A 22,140-nucleotide genomic window follows, 5' to 3' on the forward strand; every position below is an offset into this window, starting at 1 on the left:
TTAACTGTTAGTGGCATGGAGCGCGTAATTTCAGCACTCCGAAATATCTCTCACAACTCCACTGGAACGGTTAAAATTAGTACTCGATTTAGATTCGAGTGCTGGAATCATTTTGCTCAGCCCTATGCGTTGGCTAGCATTCGCGAATATTCATTTCATTCTCAGCAATCCGATGTCCGCTCATTCGCCATTTCAACGGGCTATACTCATGCAACCGGGGGCAGAATTTTAGGAGCATCTGTCGTTTATCGTGTCTTCGTGGGTTTGGGTTTGAGGAAGGGGTAAATACGAGGCTGCAATGTGTGGGCAAGACAGAGGAGGAGCTGGAGGGGTGGCCGGAGAACGCGATGCTCGGTCGTTGGAGTTCAAGAGTACCGCGTTGCGTGGGTGAGTCGAAGGGATTAGCGGGTATATTATCTTCGAAGCTGAATCAAGATTTTTTTTTCATGTCTACATTCACGTTCCAATCCGGTAATGTCTGGAATTTGTTCAAAATTTGCATAAAAATTGACGATGATTAGAAATATCATTTCGGCTCCCGATTTCGCTTGATTTTCAAATTTTCTTCTATCAGTGATCGGTTGTCCGCGTCCGCAACCTAATAATCATACGATAATCCGTTCGCCATTGTATCGCTATATAAACTTTCATGGTGGCTTTGTTTTGTAATATCTTTAGCTTTTTGATATGCTTCCTGTAAGAACATCCCCATACTATCATTCAATATGTTAGATGACAGTGGATGTGTGCATAATAAACAGGTAAGAGAAGTGATAATGTAATCAGCCTCTTGAGGCGATAGATTGCACCAATGCCTTGAGATAATTTGCTTGCTACGTAGTTAATGCGATGGCCCTAGACCAGAGGTCGCAAACATGCGGCCCGCTAGAAAATTTTGTGCGGCTCGCGACGGCATTTTGGATTTCGAAGTATTCGACGATATTTACCCACCCATTCTTTTTAATTTAAGAACCAAAAATTTGCTCTAAAACTACTCCAGAAGCCTGAAACTAGTCATCAAAGTTCACTATTACATCTCTTTCAAAAGTTATACGACGCAGTGGAAGATTGCGTATTACGTGAACAATACAATTTTCATGATGATTACATGACCCGTTGATGATTCGTATACTGTAAATTGTGATTTGGACTTGGGGGCGCCTTTTTGTAGAATTACTCGAATTCAGACTCAATGAGTGACAAAATAAAACTGACTCGAGTCGAGTCGCGTCAAAGGATACAATCAGAGAATAACTTTTGAAACAACCACGAACGCAACAAACAGTCAAATTGGTATGGAAAATTGTAAAATATCAAAAGGTTGTAGCTTGCGTTCCGTAGCTTATTTAGATATCCAAGCAGGTCGATATGGCAACCATTGGCATTATATTGATTTATTGTTAATTACAACCTGTGTCATATATCTTTTGTAGCTTTATCCATGTTATTTTCGCCAATTAAATGTGGCGAGTATAAAGTAGTCGCTTAACAGCTGTAACACGAATGGATGCTTCGGCGATTGGAATTTTTCATTGATATGGCAGAGTAATCGCTATATTCAAGTTCGTATTGATCTGTTCAAATATTCGACGGTAAATGTAATGCTGATTCAATTTGACTTTGGTAATGACTTGATCATTGGCCTAGTTATCAGGAGTTTCCCTGAAACCAGGATTAGGCTACACTACTCCAATGCTCTGATATCAGATCAATCTTTGTAAAATTCTAACATTCTACCTATAATTGCGGCACGTCAAATGTCCGCTAGCTGCAAAATTATGACGCGACAGCTTTTACGGTGCACTGATGCATGCTTATTTTTCGTGACAGGCGTGACTTCACAATAGTAAATAACATTTTTACGATGCATGTGGAATATCAGTCTGCAAGGTCCTGTCAAATAAGGCCTACTTGGAAATACATTGAATTCGGCTAATTTATTGATGCTGCGGTCTGCGTCGCCTTCAAAAAGTTGGAAATTGGCCCGCGAGCACATGTGACCTTGAGACCTCTGCCCTAGACTATACTATCATAAATGATAATGCGCAGATACTTGACAAATTGACTGCTTTTATTCAAAGAGTCATTTAGTTTGAATTCTTCAGTCGCGTCAGTAAGAGATCCGTTACGGTCCCCGCTAGAATATGCGTTTTGAGAGGATTGCTGTGTAATTTGATTGAAGTCACTTAATTGCCAACAGAGGCTAGCTCAGAGTTAGTATTGTCAATTGCGGAGTGGCGGATGTATAGTCAAATAAAAATGTGATAATGCTACATCATCTGCAAAGAGTGTAATACTTTCTGGGAGGAGTAGACGACAATATTCATAAATATCATGAATAATAAAGGCACTATCATATAGCTATATCGTACACCTATAGTTACTGACTGTTCAAATGACTTAATTTATTCGAATTTAACAAGGTGAGATCGATTGCTCAGGAAAGAGTGGAAAAGTTTTTTTTGTCAATTCCATGTGCATCGTAAAATTCAAGTTTTCTCATTATGATAGTATGATCAAGGGTGTCAAACCCCCTTTGCAGGTCGATAAACACCCAAAATCGGGTTTGATTCGCGCCTAATGTATCATATATTTTGGGCTCTTATAAACATCTGCTTGAGAGGTAGTATGATTCTGTCGAGATCCGAATTAACAGTTATTTAGCAAAAGAAATGATTTTGTCTTTGAAGTAGTAATGTTTCGAAGATAGATAATCACCGGTATTTTGAGATAATTTCTCCGTCACCAGTTTCGAATATAGGGATGGCCATAGCTTTGTGGGATAGTTTGGTAAGCTGCCTAAATGTTTTGAGTTATAAAAGGGGGATGCTTAAGTGACACTTAGTCGGGTGCCAAATAATTAAACAATACAATTTGGTAGTAAATCATAATCTTGAGATCTCCTGTTTTCTAGGTATGCAAGAAAAGTTGTGATCTCCGCATCAGTGATAAGTTTCATAAAGATTGAAGATTTTTGTGAAAGGCCAGAAGTTTGCGTTGACGGAGAAGTTTCACATATGTCACGTTGATCAGTTTTAGTTTGACCAGATTCAGAGGCTATGCTTGTGTTTGGTGCAGTAGTATTTTTGCCACGATTTATTATTTCACCAATAATTTCCCAAGCGTTTTTTGATTATTTTTCAGTTGAGAATTGTTGTTATTTTGCAATAAAGTTGCTTGACTTTTATTTCGACTTTGGAAAGTAGATTTACCTAGGACTTGTAATGAGAGAGGATGCCTGCAAAAAATAGTAATAGGTATTTATGGAGCTTATTTCTGGTACGCATCGATGTCAAGATGTCGTTACTGCTATAAATGCGTCCGACCCAGACATATGCGATGTGGCAGTGTTTCCATGTATGGCGAGGCCCGATGCTAAGTATCTATGTTGGAGTAAAGGGTCATTGGTAGGCGCAAAGTGACCTCGAATCGAACAGAATTTCTATCTAGCATTGGTTATGAAATCATGTGTGAAGTCATTTCGTGAAGTTCACGTCTAGGGTTGGATTATCCGGATAACGGTTAACCGGTTAACCGCAGGCCTTTTTACTCTCCGATATCCGGATATAAATCTACCGGTTAACCGGATAAAAATGTATCGTTAATAATGTGTTTTAAACTTTTAGGAAGCTTCAATGAGTCGTATTATCAGTGTTTCGCGCGGCCAATTATCGAGAAGCGTGTCGCCAATTAGCTGAATACGTCAATGCACTGTGTAACGCGACGCAATCTCCCGCTGAAAAGTTCGGCAAATTAGGTCATTGATTGCCGTGAACTCGGCTATCGTTGCTGGCCTGATTTTTCGAGTCTTCAACAAGCCAATAGTTCCGCTGGCAGAATCACATCTGCAATAGGCTCTGTGGACATTATACCATCACTGGCCTACATAATCGCATCTGCATTGCCTTGGTGCTCACGATATTATCGCCGGCCTGCACAATCGCATCTGCAATAGGCATGGTACGAACGATATCATCGCTGGCCTAACCATAGTCTCGGGCCTGGCATGCGTAGGCTCCTATCTCTTGGTGGCTTGGAGACAATACGCCGCTGGGATTATTATGATCAGCGATTGTGATTAATGAGTGACATTGCGAAACTGAATGACATCGAATGTTCGCATTCTGGAAACATGTTCGTGCGTGCAAGCGTAATTGATATCCGCTGATACTAAATTCGAAATAAAATCGAAACCACCTCGTTTTATTTAACCCCCCCCCTTATTTTTCGGCTTGCTACGGGCCTGATCATGTGAATTTCTCATGGCGGAATTAGAGCGAGCTATCATGTCGGCCCCAATTCCGGTATCAGCCACTCGTCCTTCCATTACTGGACACCTAAACACAAGAATGGACAAATAGGAAGCGCTGCTTACTATATTCAGCCTTGCTTACTATAATTCAGCCCATTTTGTGGAAGCATAAAGAGCATTTAATACGTGTGGACTCTTTGTTACAAAACTCCGGTCCTGGCTACAGGATGCCACAATTGATGTGGTGTGCTCTATAAGTAGGGAGCTGCATTTACACTGTGTAATGATTTTGCGATAAATTTTTCATGCAGACCTCGTGAAATCGATTATCTCACTTAGGATTCACTATCCGGTTAACCAGTTAGCTAAATTCCAAATATACCGATATATCCGTTATCCGGATAGTGAAAATTATTGATATCCGAACTAACCCTAGTCACGTCGCGATGAATGACATTCTACGAATCGCAATGGACATATTTTTATTATTATGACTACTACTTCTCAATATCTTATCCGTACAAGACCGTGAACAGAAAGAAAAACAGCTTTCCAATGCAACTCCTCATCTAGATTTAGGATTAAATTACTGTGACACCATGGTATTCTCGAACGTCACCGACCTTGCGAGTTTAGCAAAGTGTCCGTCAAGATTGCATGCATTCATGGAGTATCTGAAATAAGACATAACATGATCTCACGGCTCCTATTTTTGAAATAGTGTGTTTACACTCATACAACGGTTAAATTACAATATCTTCTATAAATCGATTACACTTGACTGTTCTGTCAACTGTAATCATCGATATTCATTTTCTCACAGCGATTGCTTCGCACTGCCGTCCGAGTATCTGACAGCTTTTCCCTCTATCATTGGCATACCGCGAACAGCGTTTGTTTGTTTGATATTCATGGTGTTTCGACTGCATTGGTAATTTCACACCAGGCCGATTGTCTTCTTATTTTCAATTCCATATTTAACGACTTGGAGCACGGCCCACTTCTATGCTTTTGAAAGACATCGCTTGCACAGATTACGTGCCCAGGCGAACGGTGTTATGTATCAGGTTACAATACTTTCACGCTACGGACCAAGTCGATTAACCTAATAGTAACATTTGGAAAATTTAGCAGTTGTAATTGCATAAAATATGGAATTTATTCATATAATGTATTCCACAACATTGCTGGTAATTATTGGAGACGGAATCGGCATTTCACAATCGGCAATTACGAGCCGCAACCTCCGCTAGCCACGCCATTGCACACGGCATACCTTGGCAGCAGTTACAGTAGTCCAATTGCTTGCAACCAGCGGTGGCCAAGACAGGCGTGTAATCACATATCATATGTACAAATTGAGAGCGTGTCATGACCTCCATGGAACCCTGGTGAATCCCGTAAACACCGGTTTTAAGGATCACTGACGTAATGCAATGCAACCACCGTATCTGTGCAGGTATGGTATTGCGTCGGGTCAGCATGAATTTATGATGATGCAATATAAACATTGGCGACAACAGTGCAAACATCGACCATTGTTGATCATTATGTGACTCGGCAGTACTCTAACTAAATCAAGCGAAGAGTTTACGTAACATCGGAATCAAGAACTTCTGTAGTACTGAGTTAGACTTTAAGAGAGGACAGGTTTGTTCTGTCACCGAGGGACTTTATTCACTGAACATTAGTTAATGTATATGCGGAATGTTTAGACCGCTAGCTGTATCTATAGCAGAACTAGCGATGAATGGCACTATAGAATGTTAACATGGAACGGCAACGACCGATTTTGCAGCTTCGTTCCACTTCGCTGAGGCTGGAGTGGAGGATTGTTTTGCGTAAGCGACTGTAGGATTTCTGGCAATCCAAAAGTTATATTCCAGAGCGCAGAAATTACTGAATCTGGTCTTGATCGAAAGCTATTGTCGCACTGATTCCAAAAATATGAAGAAAAATATAGTCACGCTCCAGTCTTCGACGAAAAATCACCCTCAACATCTGAAATGTGCATGGTTCAGAACAATCGGATGACTGCGACACAATGGGCACAACAATGACCCGTTGCGACTCTCCGATTATTCGAACAATGCCGATATTTCAGACTTGGAGGGCTGATTCTTGGCGGATCAGCGCCTGATCATATTTTAATTTATAATTTTCGGTTTCGGTGCGACAGTAGCTTTCGATCAAGACCAGATTCAGTAAATTCTGCGCTCAGGAAGATAATTTTTGGATTGCCAGATATCCTACAGTCGATAACGCAAAACAATCTCCACTCCAGCCTCAGCGAAGCGGAAGGAAGCTGCAAAATCGGTCGTTGCCATTCCATGTTAATATTCTATAATGGCACGTTACTATCTTGCTAACTGTCGAGTGGGAATAAGACACATCGATTCCATTCTAAATCATCAGTCCATAACCAATGAAAGTGATACATATAGGTGACATTAGAAATGTTTTAATGCACTCTGGAATATTTCATGAGCAGTAATGTGAAGGAGTAAATGGACTAATAATGACGCTCAGAGATGCTAGCTCCTTTTACAAGCGTTTAAACCCCCTTAATGTCGGGGATCTGGCACCCACCTTGTCGTCTCGTCTCTTGCTTACACGGATATGTTGAAAAGGTCAAGTCGGGCAATAATTATTTTGGTGTGATAACATTCCAGTGCAAAATTGATTCAAGTTTTTTAATCCAAAACAGAAATGATTATTAACAAATAATTAGATTTTCGAACTTAACGCCCCATAAAACCTAAAGTGGCATCAATGAAATGAGATAAACAAGATTGCTGTAACGTGATGTAATTCTAGAATTATTTGATTCCTATCAGTGAGTTACTATGTTGACCGTTGCCATATTCTTGCCAATTAGTTCATTAAATCTAGCACACTTCGGACTTGTGATATCGATTAGAAATTGCCAATCATTTTTGTTGGCATTTATGAATTACCACAGCCTGCCACTAATATTGACTGGAATAGTTTTATAGTTTGACTACCATTTTATAGGTAACCGATTTCGAATGTAGTTAATGGACATCTATGATACAGAACATAGCAGCGTTGATAACTCGAGATCATGACGGATACTCACTCTATACATGTGTTGCCGGACAGTACGTGGTCGTTGGTGATTTGCTGTGGCAACATATTGGCGTCGTTCAGTTCCTTAGGGATGTATCGCTGCCTCGGGGTGTTTTACCCGGCAGTGATGTCTGAATTTGATGTAAAATACGCAGAAGTGTCCCTGGTGACAGGATTATTCACGGGAACGATGTCATTCGGAGGTACGTAAACATTTCGCTGGTATAACTGAATCGCGATAGATTTCAGTACCGCTTCAGTGTTCTGGGTATGGCTGTGTATAACATGAAACTAATGTTCAAAGCAATAAGGCAAATATTTTAGTTGTCGCCACCTTAAGCTAAATTAGAATCTGAATTGAGGACTGTACGACATAAAAGGCTTTAAAGGCACTAATACAATTAAATAAATACTAGTGATTGTACTTACGTTGTGGCATTTTATTAACAAAAATTCCCCCAAAATATTAGAGATTGGCAAACGAATATTGCAACGTCACGACGAGAAATAACTCCAACACCTCACAACGTGACAGTTTGAATACATTGCCATCTCAGTCCGCAATAGTCTGCTAAATGTTTCACTTCGGCAAGTCGTCCAAGATGTGTAACCGTCGTACAGAGCAGTCGAACACAAACCTAATTACGAAGCACAGCGCAACGTACACCATAGGTAACACACACTATATATCGGTAAGTAAATCAATGAAAATACAATCAACTGTAATCGCGCCGGTTTGAAGAGATTCAGCTGGTGTAGGGCGCGATCGCTCGGTGGTGGCGGGTGGCGATATAGCGACGTGGTACAATCCACAGCTGCAGCAGAAATGGGCTTCGGGTTTGAGTCCGACATGGTTGACTCCAGAATCCCTACCTCATTCTCGTAGGTTCATCTAGGCTCCTCCTCGCCACCTCATCCATGTAAGCAGTGTCTTATGAAAGCCTAGAAGTAGGCCATGCAGTCGCCAGCTACGGAATGAAAATGAAGAGCGTTGACCTGGTGTAAATGACCATAGTAGTCGAAAAACACCGCAAAAAACAACCGCTCGATGTTCGCTTTTCACAACATAAACAATAAAAATAACAATTACACGACAGGAAGAGCTGAGTAGCAAATGCTCGACGTTTACTGTCTTTAATCAATGATACATGGCAGTATATAGCCGATTCAGTCGCGAATTTCGTGTTTCAAATCACCATTGACTTGACCGGGGATGATTAAGGTATGAAATACATCATTCATATCAGGGGTCACCAAACCAACATGTGGTCACCGCATGCGGTCCGGGAGGTCATATTTTGCGGCACGCAACGCGATTTCAGATTTCAGAAGAACGTTAAAGGGGCACTATGCGCTTTAAAAATTATGTGGTCTCAAATTGAAGCATGGATCGAAAACATTTTGGCGCCGCAATTTGTTCAGAAAGCCGCGGTAATGGAACTGCAATTAAATAAAATTTGCATACGACCTTCCCGCTTCAGCTGTCGCGGCTGAGCGGCATTTCTTAACCAGTTGCGAAATGTATAGCGCGATTTCTTCACTGTCGCACTTGCTTGGCGCGACCTTTATACAGTAGCTCAATTTCTTTATGTAGTATGTGGAAAACATATGATGCGTCACTCACTTTGCATCCACATGATAGTACAGCACGGACTCTCAATGCCACTTGCAACATATGCATAATCACCATGCTGTCGAGCTCTATCGGTTGTACGCTACCGGAACCCTACTGTGCAAATGCCGTCTAATCGAATGAGGAATTGATGTAGATGTTGTTGCTGTTTGTAGTATTCATTGTGCTTTTCGACTACTATGGTCATTTACTCCAGGTCAATTTGCATCATTTTCCTGTCGTATTTGCCGAATTGTAACCCGACCCACTTCTAGGCTTTGATAAGAAACCGCTTCCACGGATGAGATGGTGAGGATGATACCACGAATACCAGAAACAACAACAACAGACGAGGAACCGCGTAACCAATCAGTAATTCGTCTATTACGTCCAACACAAAGGGATTATGAGGAGTTTGCTGTGCGGCAATTGTTTTCAGATTATAACGCCAAATCGGGCTATTGCTACATTTCCCGATTAACGTTCGCAAACACTTTGAAGAAAAGAATGAATTTCAATCTCACGCATACACAATAACGCACTGTCGGATTTCACGCTCCCATCAATATGACTGTGATGAAAATCTGGCTCACGAATTATTGTGAGAACGGCAACGTGGCTTGTGGCGCTTATGGGCGCGAAACAATTTGATTTGGAGGAGATTGCGCATTTACTCTACTAAGCTGGAGAATGTAAATTGTTCGGAATATTTGGAAAATTGAATACGAAAGTGTAACATTTAAAACAGTGGTTCTCAACCTTTTTGTCTTCGCGGACCCCTTTTGGACCGTCGTGGACCCCCGCGGACCCCCCGAAGTTTTAATTCAAATTTAGCTTAATTATCGTGCAATCGTCATCTGTCTTGTGCAAATAACAACTGTAGGATAAAAGTAAACAACAACGAAGTGACCACTGACCATTCTTGAGAATAACATCATAGCTTATATTATTCATGTAGAAATTGGTAAGACTTTTCTTAATTCAAAGCGAATTCTGAAGCTGAATGTTTTGAAATACGTGGTCGTGTCTTGAAAATCTGCGCCTTCGATTTCATATAAACGAGTGTTGGAAATCCGTTTTCATAAAGAGAGGTGGTGGCGAATGTAATAATAACGCGTAACTCTTCCGACGACACATTTTAGTGTGATCGCAACTAATATGTCACTAAAATTGACAATCTAATTTCTTTTTTTAATATATAACGTCAAGCCTTGTTATTCTCATCTAGCTGCTCATATTGGAGGTAACATGGAAAATGGTTAAGTATATCACAGCAGACATGGACTTTTGTAATCATTTTGACGTCACCGTGATTGACTACTGCAACTTTATATTTTTACATAATCCTCAACAAAACACTCCATACAGCCAAATATTTGTATCAGTAGGCTATTGGCAATTTAGCAACTAAAATGAGTATGCATAGTAGGATATTTCATCTCAGACGGTCATTCTGTTTATGTGAGTTCTACTAGTGATGAAGCGAAATTGCCTTGTGATTTTCCTACTTAAAAAAGAGGTCATGAACTATTTGGTAAATTTAGAGGCTTTGCGGACCCCCTAAAAATGCTTCGCGGACCCCCGGTTGAGAACCGCTGATTTAAAACGTCTTCGCGGCCCACCTGAAATAGCTTCGCGACCCATCAGTGGGTCGAATGAGAGTCACTGAATTTGGGTATTTCGATTTCCCTTTTTGGGAAAGATTATCGCAGCTAAATAACAAATCGTTGCTGACCGCACTAGATATAAGCCCGCAATTGATGTCATCTTTAACTGAGATTGCCGACTTGGCGAAATCACAAACTAGCGCGTTGGTTGCGAAACGTTGTGTTGCGTCTGGAGTTACGAGAGTTGACGTGAGTACAAAGCGCCTTTGCGTGAGCTGGCCGAAAATTTTTGAAAATACCAATTTTGACACTAAGCAGTAATCGCATTCCAAAGGTCTCGTTACTGGTCGCGGAAATTCAAATCTACTACATTGTTTTGTAATGCCGCCTCAGATCTATATCATGCAGGCCTCTATTAACTGATATATAACTTGGATGATACAACTCGCGAAATAAAAGGAAGATGTCGAGTCAACCATTAAATATATGCCAGCTATTTCTAGTGTAACTCGACGTCACTCTGCGATTACATTGGTTTCTCGAAAATCTTTATATAATTTTTAGATGACAAACTCGATGAAAGTAAAACTATTTTCTTTCAAACACCCTACAAAATAGCCTATGTATAGATCTACAGATTTTAATACAACCCTAATTCTGAGTATCTTTGAACAGCATTGTTTCTTGTTCTCGTAAAATGGTTCGGCCTAAGAAAATTGGGAATGGTGTCCACTTTCCTCTTCAGTCTTTCGCTATTTGCTGCGTCGCTGAGCACCAGTATTACCATGTACGTAGTGTTCTGTGGAGCAGTATCCGGTAAGTGCAAAAATTCTGTATAGAGTCAGAGTTAACATTGGTTGTCCGATGAACGTCAAACAGTTTGGGTGGTCTATCATTTCCACATGGCATGAGATGATTGTTCGGTTTTGTATTATTATCTGTTCGATTTAAGAGGCATATTTTCGCAAACATACATTCGAATGCAATGTTTCCGTCTAATTCGTCACGAGTTTGCGCACACTCACCAACTCACTGCGCGGTCCCTTGGACAACAGCGCGCAACGACTAAAAAATAAGGTGTGCAGCTTAGATTTTCTGTGCGCAGCGACCTGGTCAGCACTGCGCAATTGCGCATGCACGCAGCTTAGAGGGGGCATTGCTCGAATGGTATTATCGGTAATATTATTATTTTAATTAGGGGCGGTGCTTATTGCCATTTAGTGTATTGTATACTGTACGTTCCTGGGTAATTCAAACCAATCACACTGGATTATATATGATAATAATAATGATTCGACATGATCCAAAAAATCACGTTGTTGGGCACTGTGCATATTCTTCATAAGGCCTTGAATGTACCACTGGACTAAAATTACACTTGTGAATCACAGCATAATTACTGTAATTTCGATTCTTCATTTTCAATAATCTCCCCCTCTGCTCGGTAATCCTTGCCAATTCTTCATCTACTGCAATTCTGTAATGTGACTTCTCCATGTATTGCATAGGAATACCAATTTGACTGTTTTACTGAAATTTTCAAAATTTACTCTAATTTCGCCATTTTCCTTTGGGGGCAGGTTGCTCCCCAGATTATGTGTGTATTTACCAGTTTTACTGTGAATAAAGAATATGATAAAATATAATACAGTAAAGCAATGATATGTATATATTCGAGTGAGACTGATTTGAATCAATCCATAGATCAATCCTCAATAACGGATGAACTTCTATAATTTCTCGCTTAAATCTACTAATTCAACTCAATTACTTGAGGATTTTACATTGTTAAGATAGACTTTCCGTTCTTCACCTCTATACTTTACCTACTTATGTGAGGATGCGACACTTGACCATGTGGTTTAAAGTTTACGTTTGGATTCGGATTGGATATGTGTTAGTTTCTGGGTTATAAAATCACAGTGTGGCATGTTCCCTATTCCATCCAACCGCAATCTATCCTTGACCGCTTATCATTTTGCCTAGGGTTGCATTCAAAACGAAAATCAATTTGAAACAAACATGTTTAAAGCAAAGCCCTTGTTTAAACATGTATTTTTATTGTTTTGTTTTTGGGTCATGACGTCACGAATATTCAGTTGTGACGTTATAATGGATTGACATTGACAATTGAAGATATAGGGTAAATATAGCTCCTTTGACGAAATATCGGTACTTTTATTGCTGTTGAATTGACTATTTCTAGGGTTCCAAGTATCCCATATCGATATACGTCGGCTATATTGGGTGGTAATTGTCCGTAGGCTCATACAACGTGTTTTTTTGAAAGTATTTACACATTTATGACATAAATTTACAACTTAAAAAAACAATTTAGTTTTTTGAAAAAGGCCCTTGTTTAAAACACTGTTTGAAACATGTTTTAAACAAAGTGTTTTAAAACACCGTTTGTTTTAAATGCAACACTAATTGTGCCGCATGCTCAAATGCCAGGGATGCACATTCTATCAGTGTTGGGATCAAGTCACTACCTTCGAGTCACGAGTCATTTCGAGTCATTGCACATTTTGACTCGAGTCAAGTCAAGTCAATCGATTTTTGGAAGTGACTCGAGTCAAGTCGAGTCAAGTCAAGTCAAGTCACGAGTCAAGTCATAATTCAAGTCAAGTTGACTTTTCGACGTATGAGGTATTAGTGGTCAGTGATTCTGGACCAATGAACGAATATAGAGTTAAATATAAACGCAAGATGGCGCTTTATCGCTCACATATACGTAGAAATGCTAAAATATACGTACGTAATTGCATGTCATCGGATTATAGTTACCAGCCAAAATAGAGAATAAAGAAACGAATTGATAAGATGCAATACATTACCCATTTACAAATTGATATGATACAATTCCAGCCTGCGCCAATGGTATAGGACTGTATAAACTATGTTGGAATTCCATTTCAATACAACAAGGTTTGGTTAAGTTAAGAACAGAGAACAGAAATAGGCCTTTGCTGTTAAATTACTTTACTGGGTACTAGTTTACGACAGCGTTAGTTGTAAGCTTCGATCACTTCGTTTGCGATCAATATATTTGTGAGAGAACAATGGAGGCACAACAAAACGCTCGATCACGATCATTGAATGATTGGTCACGGGTTAGACTAGCCACTAGCGTTTCGCGTACAATCTGAACATATACAAGATAAAGTGAATTTTATCGACATCGATTGCTTGATGACTCGAAATTGACTCGTGAATTTTTCTCCGAGTCACGAGTCAATCCACATTTCTGATACGCCGAGTCAAGTCAAGTCAAGTCATTTCAGCAAAGTGACTCGAGTCAAGTCAAGTCATACGAAAAAGGTGACTCGAGTCATCCAACACTGCATTCTATACGTGCCAATTAGTGTTGTATGGCCTTTCTTCTTCATACATGTACTTAAGTACAATCAGTAACTACTTTATGTTGATATCCGTGAAGTGTTGTATACTATGCCATTGTAAAAGTGTAAACATATTTACGGCGAACGACCGATACGAATATAGTTGTAAGTCAGCAACAGAATCTATAACACAAGAGAGTGCTATGTGATTACTGATTTATATAGAAGGGCCGTCCCGATCGCTTATCACTGAACACAGTATGTAAATATTAAAGAAGTCCACAAGAGGCAGCAATGATTGGTAGTAATTATTAAAGTCATATACGAACAGAGTCAAAGGATACCGACATAGCTGTAAAAACGAAACACTTACCCTACCTCAAATCAACATGCAACTTATCGCTCGGCAGGATTTTTCTCCGGGATATCAATCAATGTGATCTACCTCACCATATCGGTTTATTACGTGAAACATCGCTCGAAAGCAGCTGGATTGATCACAGCCGGAGTTTCAATTGGAGTCCTCGTGGCCGCTCCTGCTCTGTCATCGCTCATTAGCGAATATGGATGGCGCGGTGCGATGCTCATTACCTCAGCTATGACGCTGAATGCTTGCGTGGGAGTGGCATTGTATCGGTGAAGGAAATACATAGGTTATACCTAGAGCGATTTTTTTTTTACATTTTAGACAAAGTCAAAATTAGGTCAAAATTGTTACGTTAGATCAGTAGTTCCCAACGTGGGCGATTTGGCGGTCTAGGGGGGCGAATATGACGAAGGGGGCGACAGGGAGCGAAAATGGACAAAGGGGGCGACGGGGGGCGAAAATAGCGAAGGGGGCGATAGGGGGGCGATGACGCGTCAAAACGGCTGACCTTTTTTTTTTAGTCAACCCACGGAAATTTAGTTACAAAAGTGTGTCATATTAGACATCGAGCCGAAAATTTGACCTTTTTTTTTTAGTCAACCCGCCTGTGATTACAGTTTGTATGCCCAATTTTCGGTACACAAAATTTGGGGGGCGATTATCGGTGTTGACCTTGAAAAGGAAGCGATGGGTAAAAAAAGGTTGGGAACCACTGCGTTAGATCAAATAATGTCAAAATTGTTTACAAAGGTTAAACATTTATGCAACCTGCATTTCGTTTGTATCGTAGATTTTGCACTGTCGGTCAACTTATCATTTGACATTTCACATCTTGTAGCCTACTTTATAGGCCTAGCGTTGTCGACGGCTCATTGTCTGCTCATTGTGAACCATAAACAAAAAACTGAAACAAATAGCTTGACATGGTGTTATGCTCAACGTACTGTAATATCCCAACTGAAGCAAGACTGCGTGGGCATTGCATGGTTCTTATATCCAGAAGCGCAGGATGAAAAATTGTGATGTATTGTTGACACCGTTGCCAGAATGAAGCAACACGGTTTGTCACGAGCAGATGTACGCACAACTTCAATGTTGTCAGTCAGCCAACAACTGCTGATGTTGAACGTACTTTCTCCATTCTTGGCAAACTACTTAGTAAGAATAGTCACTTTCTACCCGAGAATGTATAGAAAAGTATCTTTCGTTGAACTATTGATTTTAAATATTTCTACCATAATACATATTGTAGCTACTGGAATTCTTCACCGGGCCAGATTTTGTTAAAATACAGTTTTTTCATGTCAGTTTTTGGGGCAAAAAAGTTTTATTTTCAGGCCAAATTACTTTGTAAGGACCTTTAGTTCCAACCATAAATGAAGATAAGTAGTACAATTCTAACATTATGTGGGAAAACTCCTAATTTGCATACGTTAGGTCAAATTTGGTCAATATTAAGTTTATTTTAGGTCAAAAAATGTCAAAATTTTGATTTTTTTATGTCAAAATCTTCCGTTTTTTAGGTAAAAAAAAATCGCCCCAGTTATAACAGAAGAGTCAGCTACATATAGCTTCCAAGTAAGGTATCGACCAGGAACAGGCAATTCGATTCGATCCTGAGTCGAGTAATGTATCGAGTATCATTTATTATAGTACCGCACTTAATACTAGTTCGCTACCAAATCGAGAACCAGGATGATTCGATCCCTAGTAGAGATTAAACTTCGAGTCAAGTCAATTTCGTATATATGTGAATATTATATATAAATAGATAGTTAGCAATACCTTAATATATTGACGACTTGGTCACAGAGAATCGTCAGATCCATGCCGCCGTGTAACATCTGACTGGTCGAAATACCCGTCACACAACCAAAGTAAATATAACTTTCTCTTTTTCAGACCAGTAACTGTAACAGAAGCGGCAGAAAACAATGTGACTGATGCCATGATCGTGACAAAGTCACGTACTTCAGATAAGACACCTTTATCAAACCGAATCAGAGCAGTATTCGACTACACATTATTTTCACAACCAATATACATTCTCGCGTACGTTTCCAGCATGACCTTTTGGGCAGCTATGGTAAGGAAGCGGTTTAGGCAAAAGCTTATTTCGGAGATGAGTCTATTCGGATCCAAATAAACTAATTCTAACTTTGTTAGCAATAAACCTTTGGTAACAATAAGCTACATTTTGCCTACTTATCAATTGCAATCAATAATCGAATCGCCTCAAACTCTTATAGTCCGAGTCCAAATACAGTTAGTCATAATACCATTTCCCGAGATTCTAGACCCGTGGTTCTCAACCTTTTTGAACTCGCGGACCGACAAAACTCCATAACAAATGTTGCGGACCGTTGAACCGCCAAAAACCAAAATTCACCTAAATGCATGAAACTTTATTGTAATTCTTGAAATACTGGTAATGATGCATTGTGATACTAGATATTTACATGTGGTTCAGATGAAGTTCCTGCATGCTCGGGAAGTCCTGTGAAAACGACCTCAATACTATGATTGAGATTGTTCGGTATCCTTTGAAAGAAATGTAAACGCTATTTGCTGCGGCCTGTATTATAGGCCTACTATCAATGTCGCTTAATAGCACTGTCCGAATATTACGAAGTTTGTTTAAAAGTCTCCGTAGCTGCCCCATATAACTTGTCCGAGACGAATCGTAGGTCAATTTCAAACAATTCCGTATAACGCTTACAACATTGTGATGTACGCTAAAACTAGAGCCTGAGCTCTGTATTGCGACACAATAAAAAAATTCGTTCCACACATCTAAGTATATTTAAAACTTGATGGTATGTTTCTCTTATTACTGTAATGGACACGCCTCCTACTTCTTGCATTTTTTAATTGAGCTTTAATATTCATATGTATCACCAGCAAACTTGCTACGTACCGACGGCTGAGAAACACTGTTTTAGACAATATTGTAACAATGTGGGCGGAAAATAGGCGTAATGACTAGATGTCCACCGTATATCATGGCAAAGCTTTTAAACCATTCCAGCGCGTTAAATCTAGTAAAATACATCAATTTTACGTCGATAAATTCCTGGGCGTCATGCCTCCTCATCGCGTGTAGTTTTTTTTATTTTTGCTCCTTCTTGGGATGGTACGCGAAAACAGTTCCACATCTGGTGGTACGAATAAACTCTTTGGCCATCCGGTTCTATTACGCACGCCACTTGTTTCAAGCCTGTTCTGTTACGAAAGGTCATTGCCAGTAACCGGTAATGCCAATACACGATTTTCATTCAAGTATCAGATACTCCGATGAGATAAAAGCTGTGCTGTTTCTAAATTTGCAGCTTTGCAGAAACAATACTTTCTATTTGCAGGTGGGTTGTACCTTCCTAATCATTCCCCTAGGAATGGAATCATTGGGACTGGATCGCACGGCCTCGGCAATTTTACTCACTTTTCATGCATCTGGAGACCTAGTTGGAAGAATATTCGCTGGAGCGACTGGTGATTGCAAGGGCGTGAACAGGTTGGTTAAACTATCAGACGCTTGGTGCGAACGTCGTGCCTCACGTCGTTCGCGTTCGATATGCGAACTTGTGTTCACAATCGAAACTTGGAATGTTTTACACTGCAAATTTTCTTTGTTGGAAAGCAGAATTTATACAGTTATCTTAACATATGATCGCATTCCCATGAGTTGCAACTTTCTGTAATCGGAACTCCCTGCGTCACGGTGACAGTAAGAAAGATGATTTATCTCGAAACAAAATAAACCTGGCATCGTCAAAAATGTTACTGACTCTCCAGAATTTTACTTAAAATATCCTAATGCCGATTGCCCTCGTTATCAACCGCTATAAGTTTGAACTACAGCTAGCGCGAGATCAAAAGGTTATGTACCCGCACATTGAAGTTAGTCACTCATGATTAAGCCACAAATTATATTTGGTTATCCATAGATTCCTGTTTTGGGTAGGAAACGCTTTGACCAATAGATGCACATACTGTTATGCAGTATTTACATAATACATATAGCATTTACAATCTATTGGCCTACAACTTGGTAATCGCATTGCAGGGCTCTTCTTTTGGGCTGTACGACCGCATTTGGCACGGTGGCAACTTATGCCATAACACTTTCTCGTGATTACGCGATACAATGCGCGGTGACCTTCATTTTGGGAATGACCTACGCGCCGTTTGGAAGCTTATACGTTGTGTTGTATACCGAAGTTTTCGGCGTTGATAAAATGACCCATGCGTTAAGCTACGAAGGATTTCTCAGCACGATACTCACACTGCCCGTTACTTATTTACTGGGTAAGTCGGGGCCGCGATGCCAATATTTTACAAAATTCTCTACCCCTGATGTTATGCGTGATTACAGGTATAATTATTGATTTGACCGGGGAAGTTCGCATCGCGTATTATGTCTGTGGAGTATTTATGATGATTACGTCGGTATGCGTTTGTATCATCTACATTATACAAAGAAGAAACGCCAACTCAAAGTCACCGGAATAGGAGCAATGTAAATCTCGCCTTCAACCAAATGTAGCATTGTACTCTTTTGACGAATACAGTGTCAATTCACTCCCGAAGGGCTGACATGAGTGGTACTCGAAAACAGAACTTAACTCAGAATGATATCGCGATCATAAATAAATTCTACGTGACACGTGCATACCTTACTACGTTCCTGCGTGCATGAATGATCTACATCAAAATGTAATACTCGATTTATGCCGCGGTATAAGTCTGAGATTCTGGTACTCGATTTACACCGCGGTATAAGTCTGAGGTTCTGGTTTCGAGTGTCATGAATGTATATTAACACTCGCATATCAAGGTTTGTAAACGGGCGGAAATATACACTGTCTTCGCTACGACTGTGCGCGTTTGAAGCGGGGAGCTCACTGCACGGATGGAAAGTGCCTAGGTGGAAACTAGAGATCTTGGACCGCATATGGCCCTATGTGATCAGCCTTATGAGGAGACGGCTTTGTGAATGTTTCTATGATATTCAAAGCGCGACAGAATTTAGTTGTGAATACATCAATTTGTTGTTACGAAATTTCAGAAGTTGTATATAACGAAGTCGGTTACTTTCAATTTTGTGTTGTCATCCAGTAGGTTTTGTGTGCTTGCACGATATCTACTTTTTGATACATTCGATTTTGTTAAATGGAATCTTGTTCGGGAGTATGTTTGCGCAGCTTGTCTTAATAAAATTGTTTTAACTGGACCTTTTTCGAAAATTACACCCAGCTGAGGTGTCACAAGTGATTTTCTGCAAGCCCGAAAATACCTATCTCCGATCAACTGCGAAAAATATGTAGTCACTTGGCTTAATCTACTTTTGAGTACTAGAGGCCTTCTTTTACTATTTTAACTTCAAGTAGGCTAGTTGTAGCAATTTCTAGGGTTACCATATTCGGTAATTGGGAAAGAAGAACACTCTGATCAAGTAATAAAAGTTTGTTCACGGAAACTAAAAACAGCTGAATTTGAAATACTTGCTGTCTTGAATAAAAAATGACATTCTCACTTCGACTTGACTCCTAAAGTCCTAATTACTCTGTTTTTTACGAAACTTCTCAGGTATTGACTGAAAAAGGTCCTATTTCCGATTTGACTTCCGAATCCGCTTTCATTTTATATTGCCAGTGTTGATTCAAAGGAAAAATGTCATTTTGCAGCTTCAACTCCCTCGTAACCAGTCGTCTATATCCTTTGGGCCTAACTTTAACGTCTTTCGTGGTGTTTTTGGGAATTCTAAGCTAAAAAGCGCGATAAATTGTCAAAAATCAGGACATTTGGGCGATGGGAGGACATTTCTTCAAAATGGAGAACGAATGCTCCTAAGGAAGGACGTATGGTAATCCTAAATTCTTTAGAATCGCTACGTGCACTTGGAATTGAGTGATAAATTTATGGCGTTACTTGTATTTATACTCGAATACCAGCGCCGTTTACTTTGACCGCCTCTGCCAAATTCAGATTTCATGTTTATTTTATGTTCTATTGGATCAAAATATATCTATTATGTGCTATCATTTTGTTAGGGAATTTTGTTGCTTAGTTTGCTGAGCTCCCACTTGGAACAACAGATAGCATGAACTGTTCTATATCCATGAGATTTTATTCAGAAAGGTTATCGAAAGATTGTTTCGTTTTGTATATATATAATATAGATATCATCATCAGTCGATAGTGTGCAAAGGTAACGTTATCAACATGTACGCAGTCATTGTTAGGTGCTGCGTCATTGGCAAAGTGCAGCTCGGACAGCGAACTAGTTGGACTGGCATATAAGCACATTTCCCTGAGGATTACCATCAATCAAATCCTTCATCAGTTGTCATATTATAATCCATTACCAACGATTTGCAACTTATAGTTGATTTGGTAGAGGTTATGACAATGGGCCAGTAGTCCCGTATGTGGGGGAAATATGTAAAATTGGTCGCCACCATCCGTAGCCCAACTGCTATAAGGTTCTAGAATGCGATAATCTGGGTCAGTAATTCCCAACCGCGCTGGGCCGCATGCGGCCCCCAGAAAAATATTGAGAAATCGATTTATGAAAAAAAAATATATTTAAAAAATACTCTTGCTTGGCTAAGATTACGTCACTGCTGTTTCAATGGAATGTGCCCTAACTTTCCAGTTGAACGGGCAGTACCTATAGATATAGATATTGACAGGACCGTAACTTCCGCACCCCAAGCCCCCCAATTGGGGGGAGCAAGCTCGAAGGGGGCTCAAAATTATTTAGTGAATTAGCATAAATTATAGAGTATTTTATGAAATGTTACGCAACTTTTTCAAATATTTTTGGCTTGCGCGCGATTTCAAGACTCCAAGTACCTTAATTATTGGATACTCTTCGACCAAGATAAAATACGCAAGATTTATAGAAGTGGGCATATCGGCGTTGGCCATTACCGCGCCACGACGCACGAAGACAAGTAACGTTTTAGGCCATGTAACATATTACTCCAAGTAGTGTGCCAGAACGATCGGCAGCGAGAAAACCTTGGCCGAAAAAGACTGCCATTACGCTGACCAAAGACTTCGTTATGTAGCCTATATAAAAAATACACATAATTGACCATAGGCGCCTAAGTGACTGGCGCCGAATGCTCCTGTCTTGGCAATCTGAACGTCACGAGACAAATAGGCTACCATCCCGCAGGGAAGACTGATATGCCAGTGAAGAACTACCAATTTGAAATCGTGTGCATCTTTTAGTTTAGTATGTTTGGGCGATTCTATATTTCTTGATATAGCAGACTGAAGATCACGAAATAACAAATAACATCATGTAACGAAGTCGTACGACTCGTACCAACGGGTTCGCACGTCCGAATATGTTTAGTTATTATTTACGGGCCCTACAGTTTCCAAGACACCTCACTCAGCTCTACCGGTAAATCTGATTACGTGAGCAGAGAGGACGAGTAATTGATAGCAATATATATGCAATTCCCGATCTTATTGACCTATTTTATATTGAATTATCGAAAATTTTCGCGTTCCACGCTCCACGCTGACTCACTAAACGGGGATCCTGATTTCGTGGCAGAAGCGAACAACGGTATGGGGGGTCAGTTTATCACCCTGTGGGAGCTCAAGACCTAAGTGTTTGGGGGGCCTGACGAAGTGCTGTTTCGTTCCTGCCAGCGGGTATACGCCCGAAGATGTTTAATTATTATTGAGTGGTCCTACTTTTTCAAACACAACTCACTCGGCTCAACCGGTCAATCTGATTACGTGAGCAAAGAGAGGATAAAAATTGATATTAATATATATGCAATTCCCGATTATATTGACCGATTCAATCATGAATTATAGAAATTTTTCGCGCTTCGCGCGATTAGTAG

The 22,140-nt window shown here is 40.1% G+C and overlaps 2 protein-coding genes across 3 annotated transcripts in view; both read left to right on the forward strand.

Annotated features, from left to right (window-relative positions):
* LOC145454473 (P-selectin-like) overlaps positions 1-4,200 on the forward strand; it is a 91,408-nt gene extending 87,208 nt beyond the window's left edge. For both annotated transcript variants that reach the window (XM_080332496.1, XM_080332552.1), the window contains exons 12-13: positions 166-387; positions 2,915-4,200. In XM_080332496.1, coding sequence (XP_080188622.1) covers positions 166-387; positions 2,915-2,934 — 242 coding nt within the window. In that variant the 3' untranslated portion in view covers positions 2,935-4,200. The remainder of the gene's footprint in view (positions 1-165; positions 388-2,914) is intronic.
* A 2,386-nt stretch (positions 4,201-6,586) lies between these two features.
* Positions 6,587-20,310, forward strand: LOC145440725 (monocarboxylate transporter 13-like). The gene is made up of 7 exons (XM_080318466.1): positions 6,587-7,545; positions 11,237-11,377; positions 14,313-14,538; positions 16,172-16,355; positions 17,629-17,780; positions 18,333-18,574; positions 18,642-20,310. The coding sequence occupies exons 1-7, from the start codon at positions 7,338-7,340 to the stop codon at positions 18,776-18,778; spliced, it is 1,290 nt and encodes a 429-aa protein (XP_080174592.1). The 5' UTR covers positions 6,587-7,337; the 3' UTR covers positions 18,779-20,310.
* Positions 20,311-22,140: the final 1,830 nt, after the last annotated feature.

Source organism: Botryllus schlosseri, chromosome 1 (genome assembly GCF_051294905.1).
Source record: "Botryllus schlosseri isolate E-star chromosome 1, Bs_hap1, whole genome shotgun sequence".
Taxonomy (NCBI): Eukaryota; Metazoa; Chordata; class Ascidiacea; order Stolidobranchia; family Styelidae; genus Botryllus; species Botryllus schlosseri.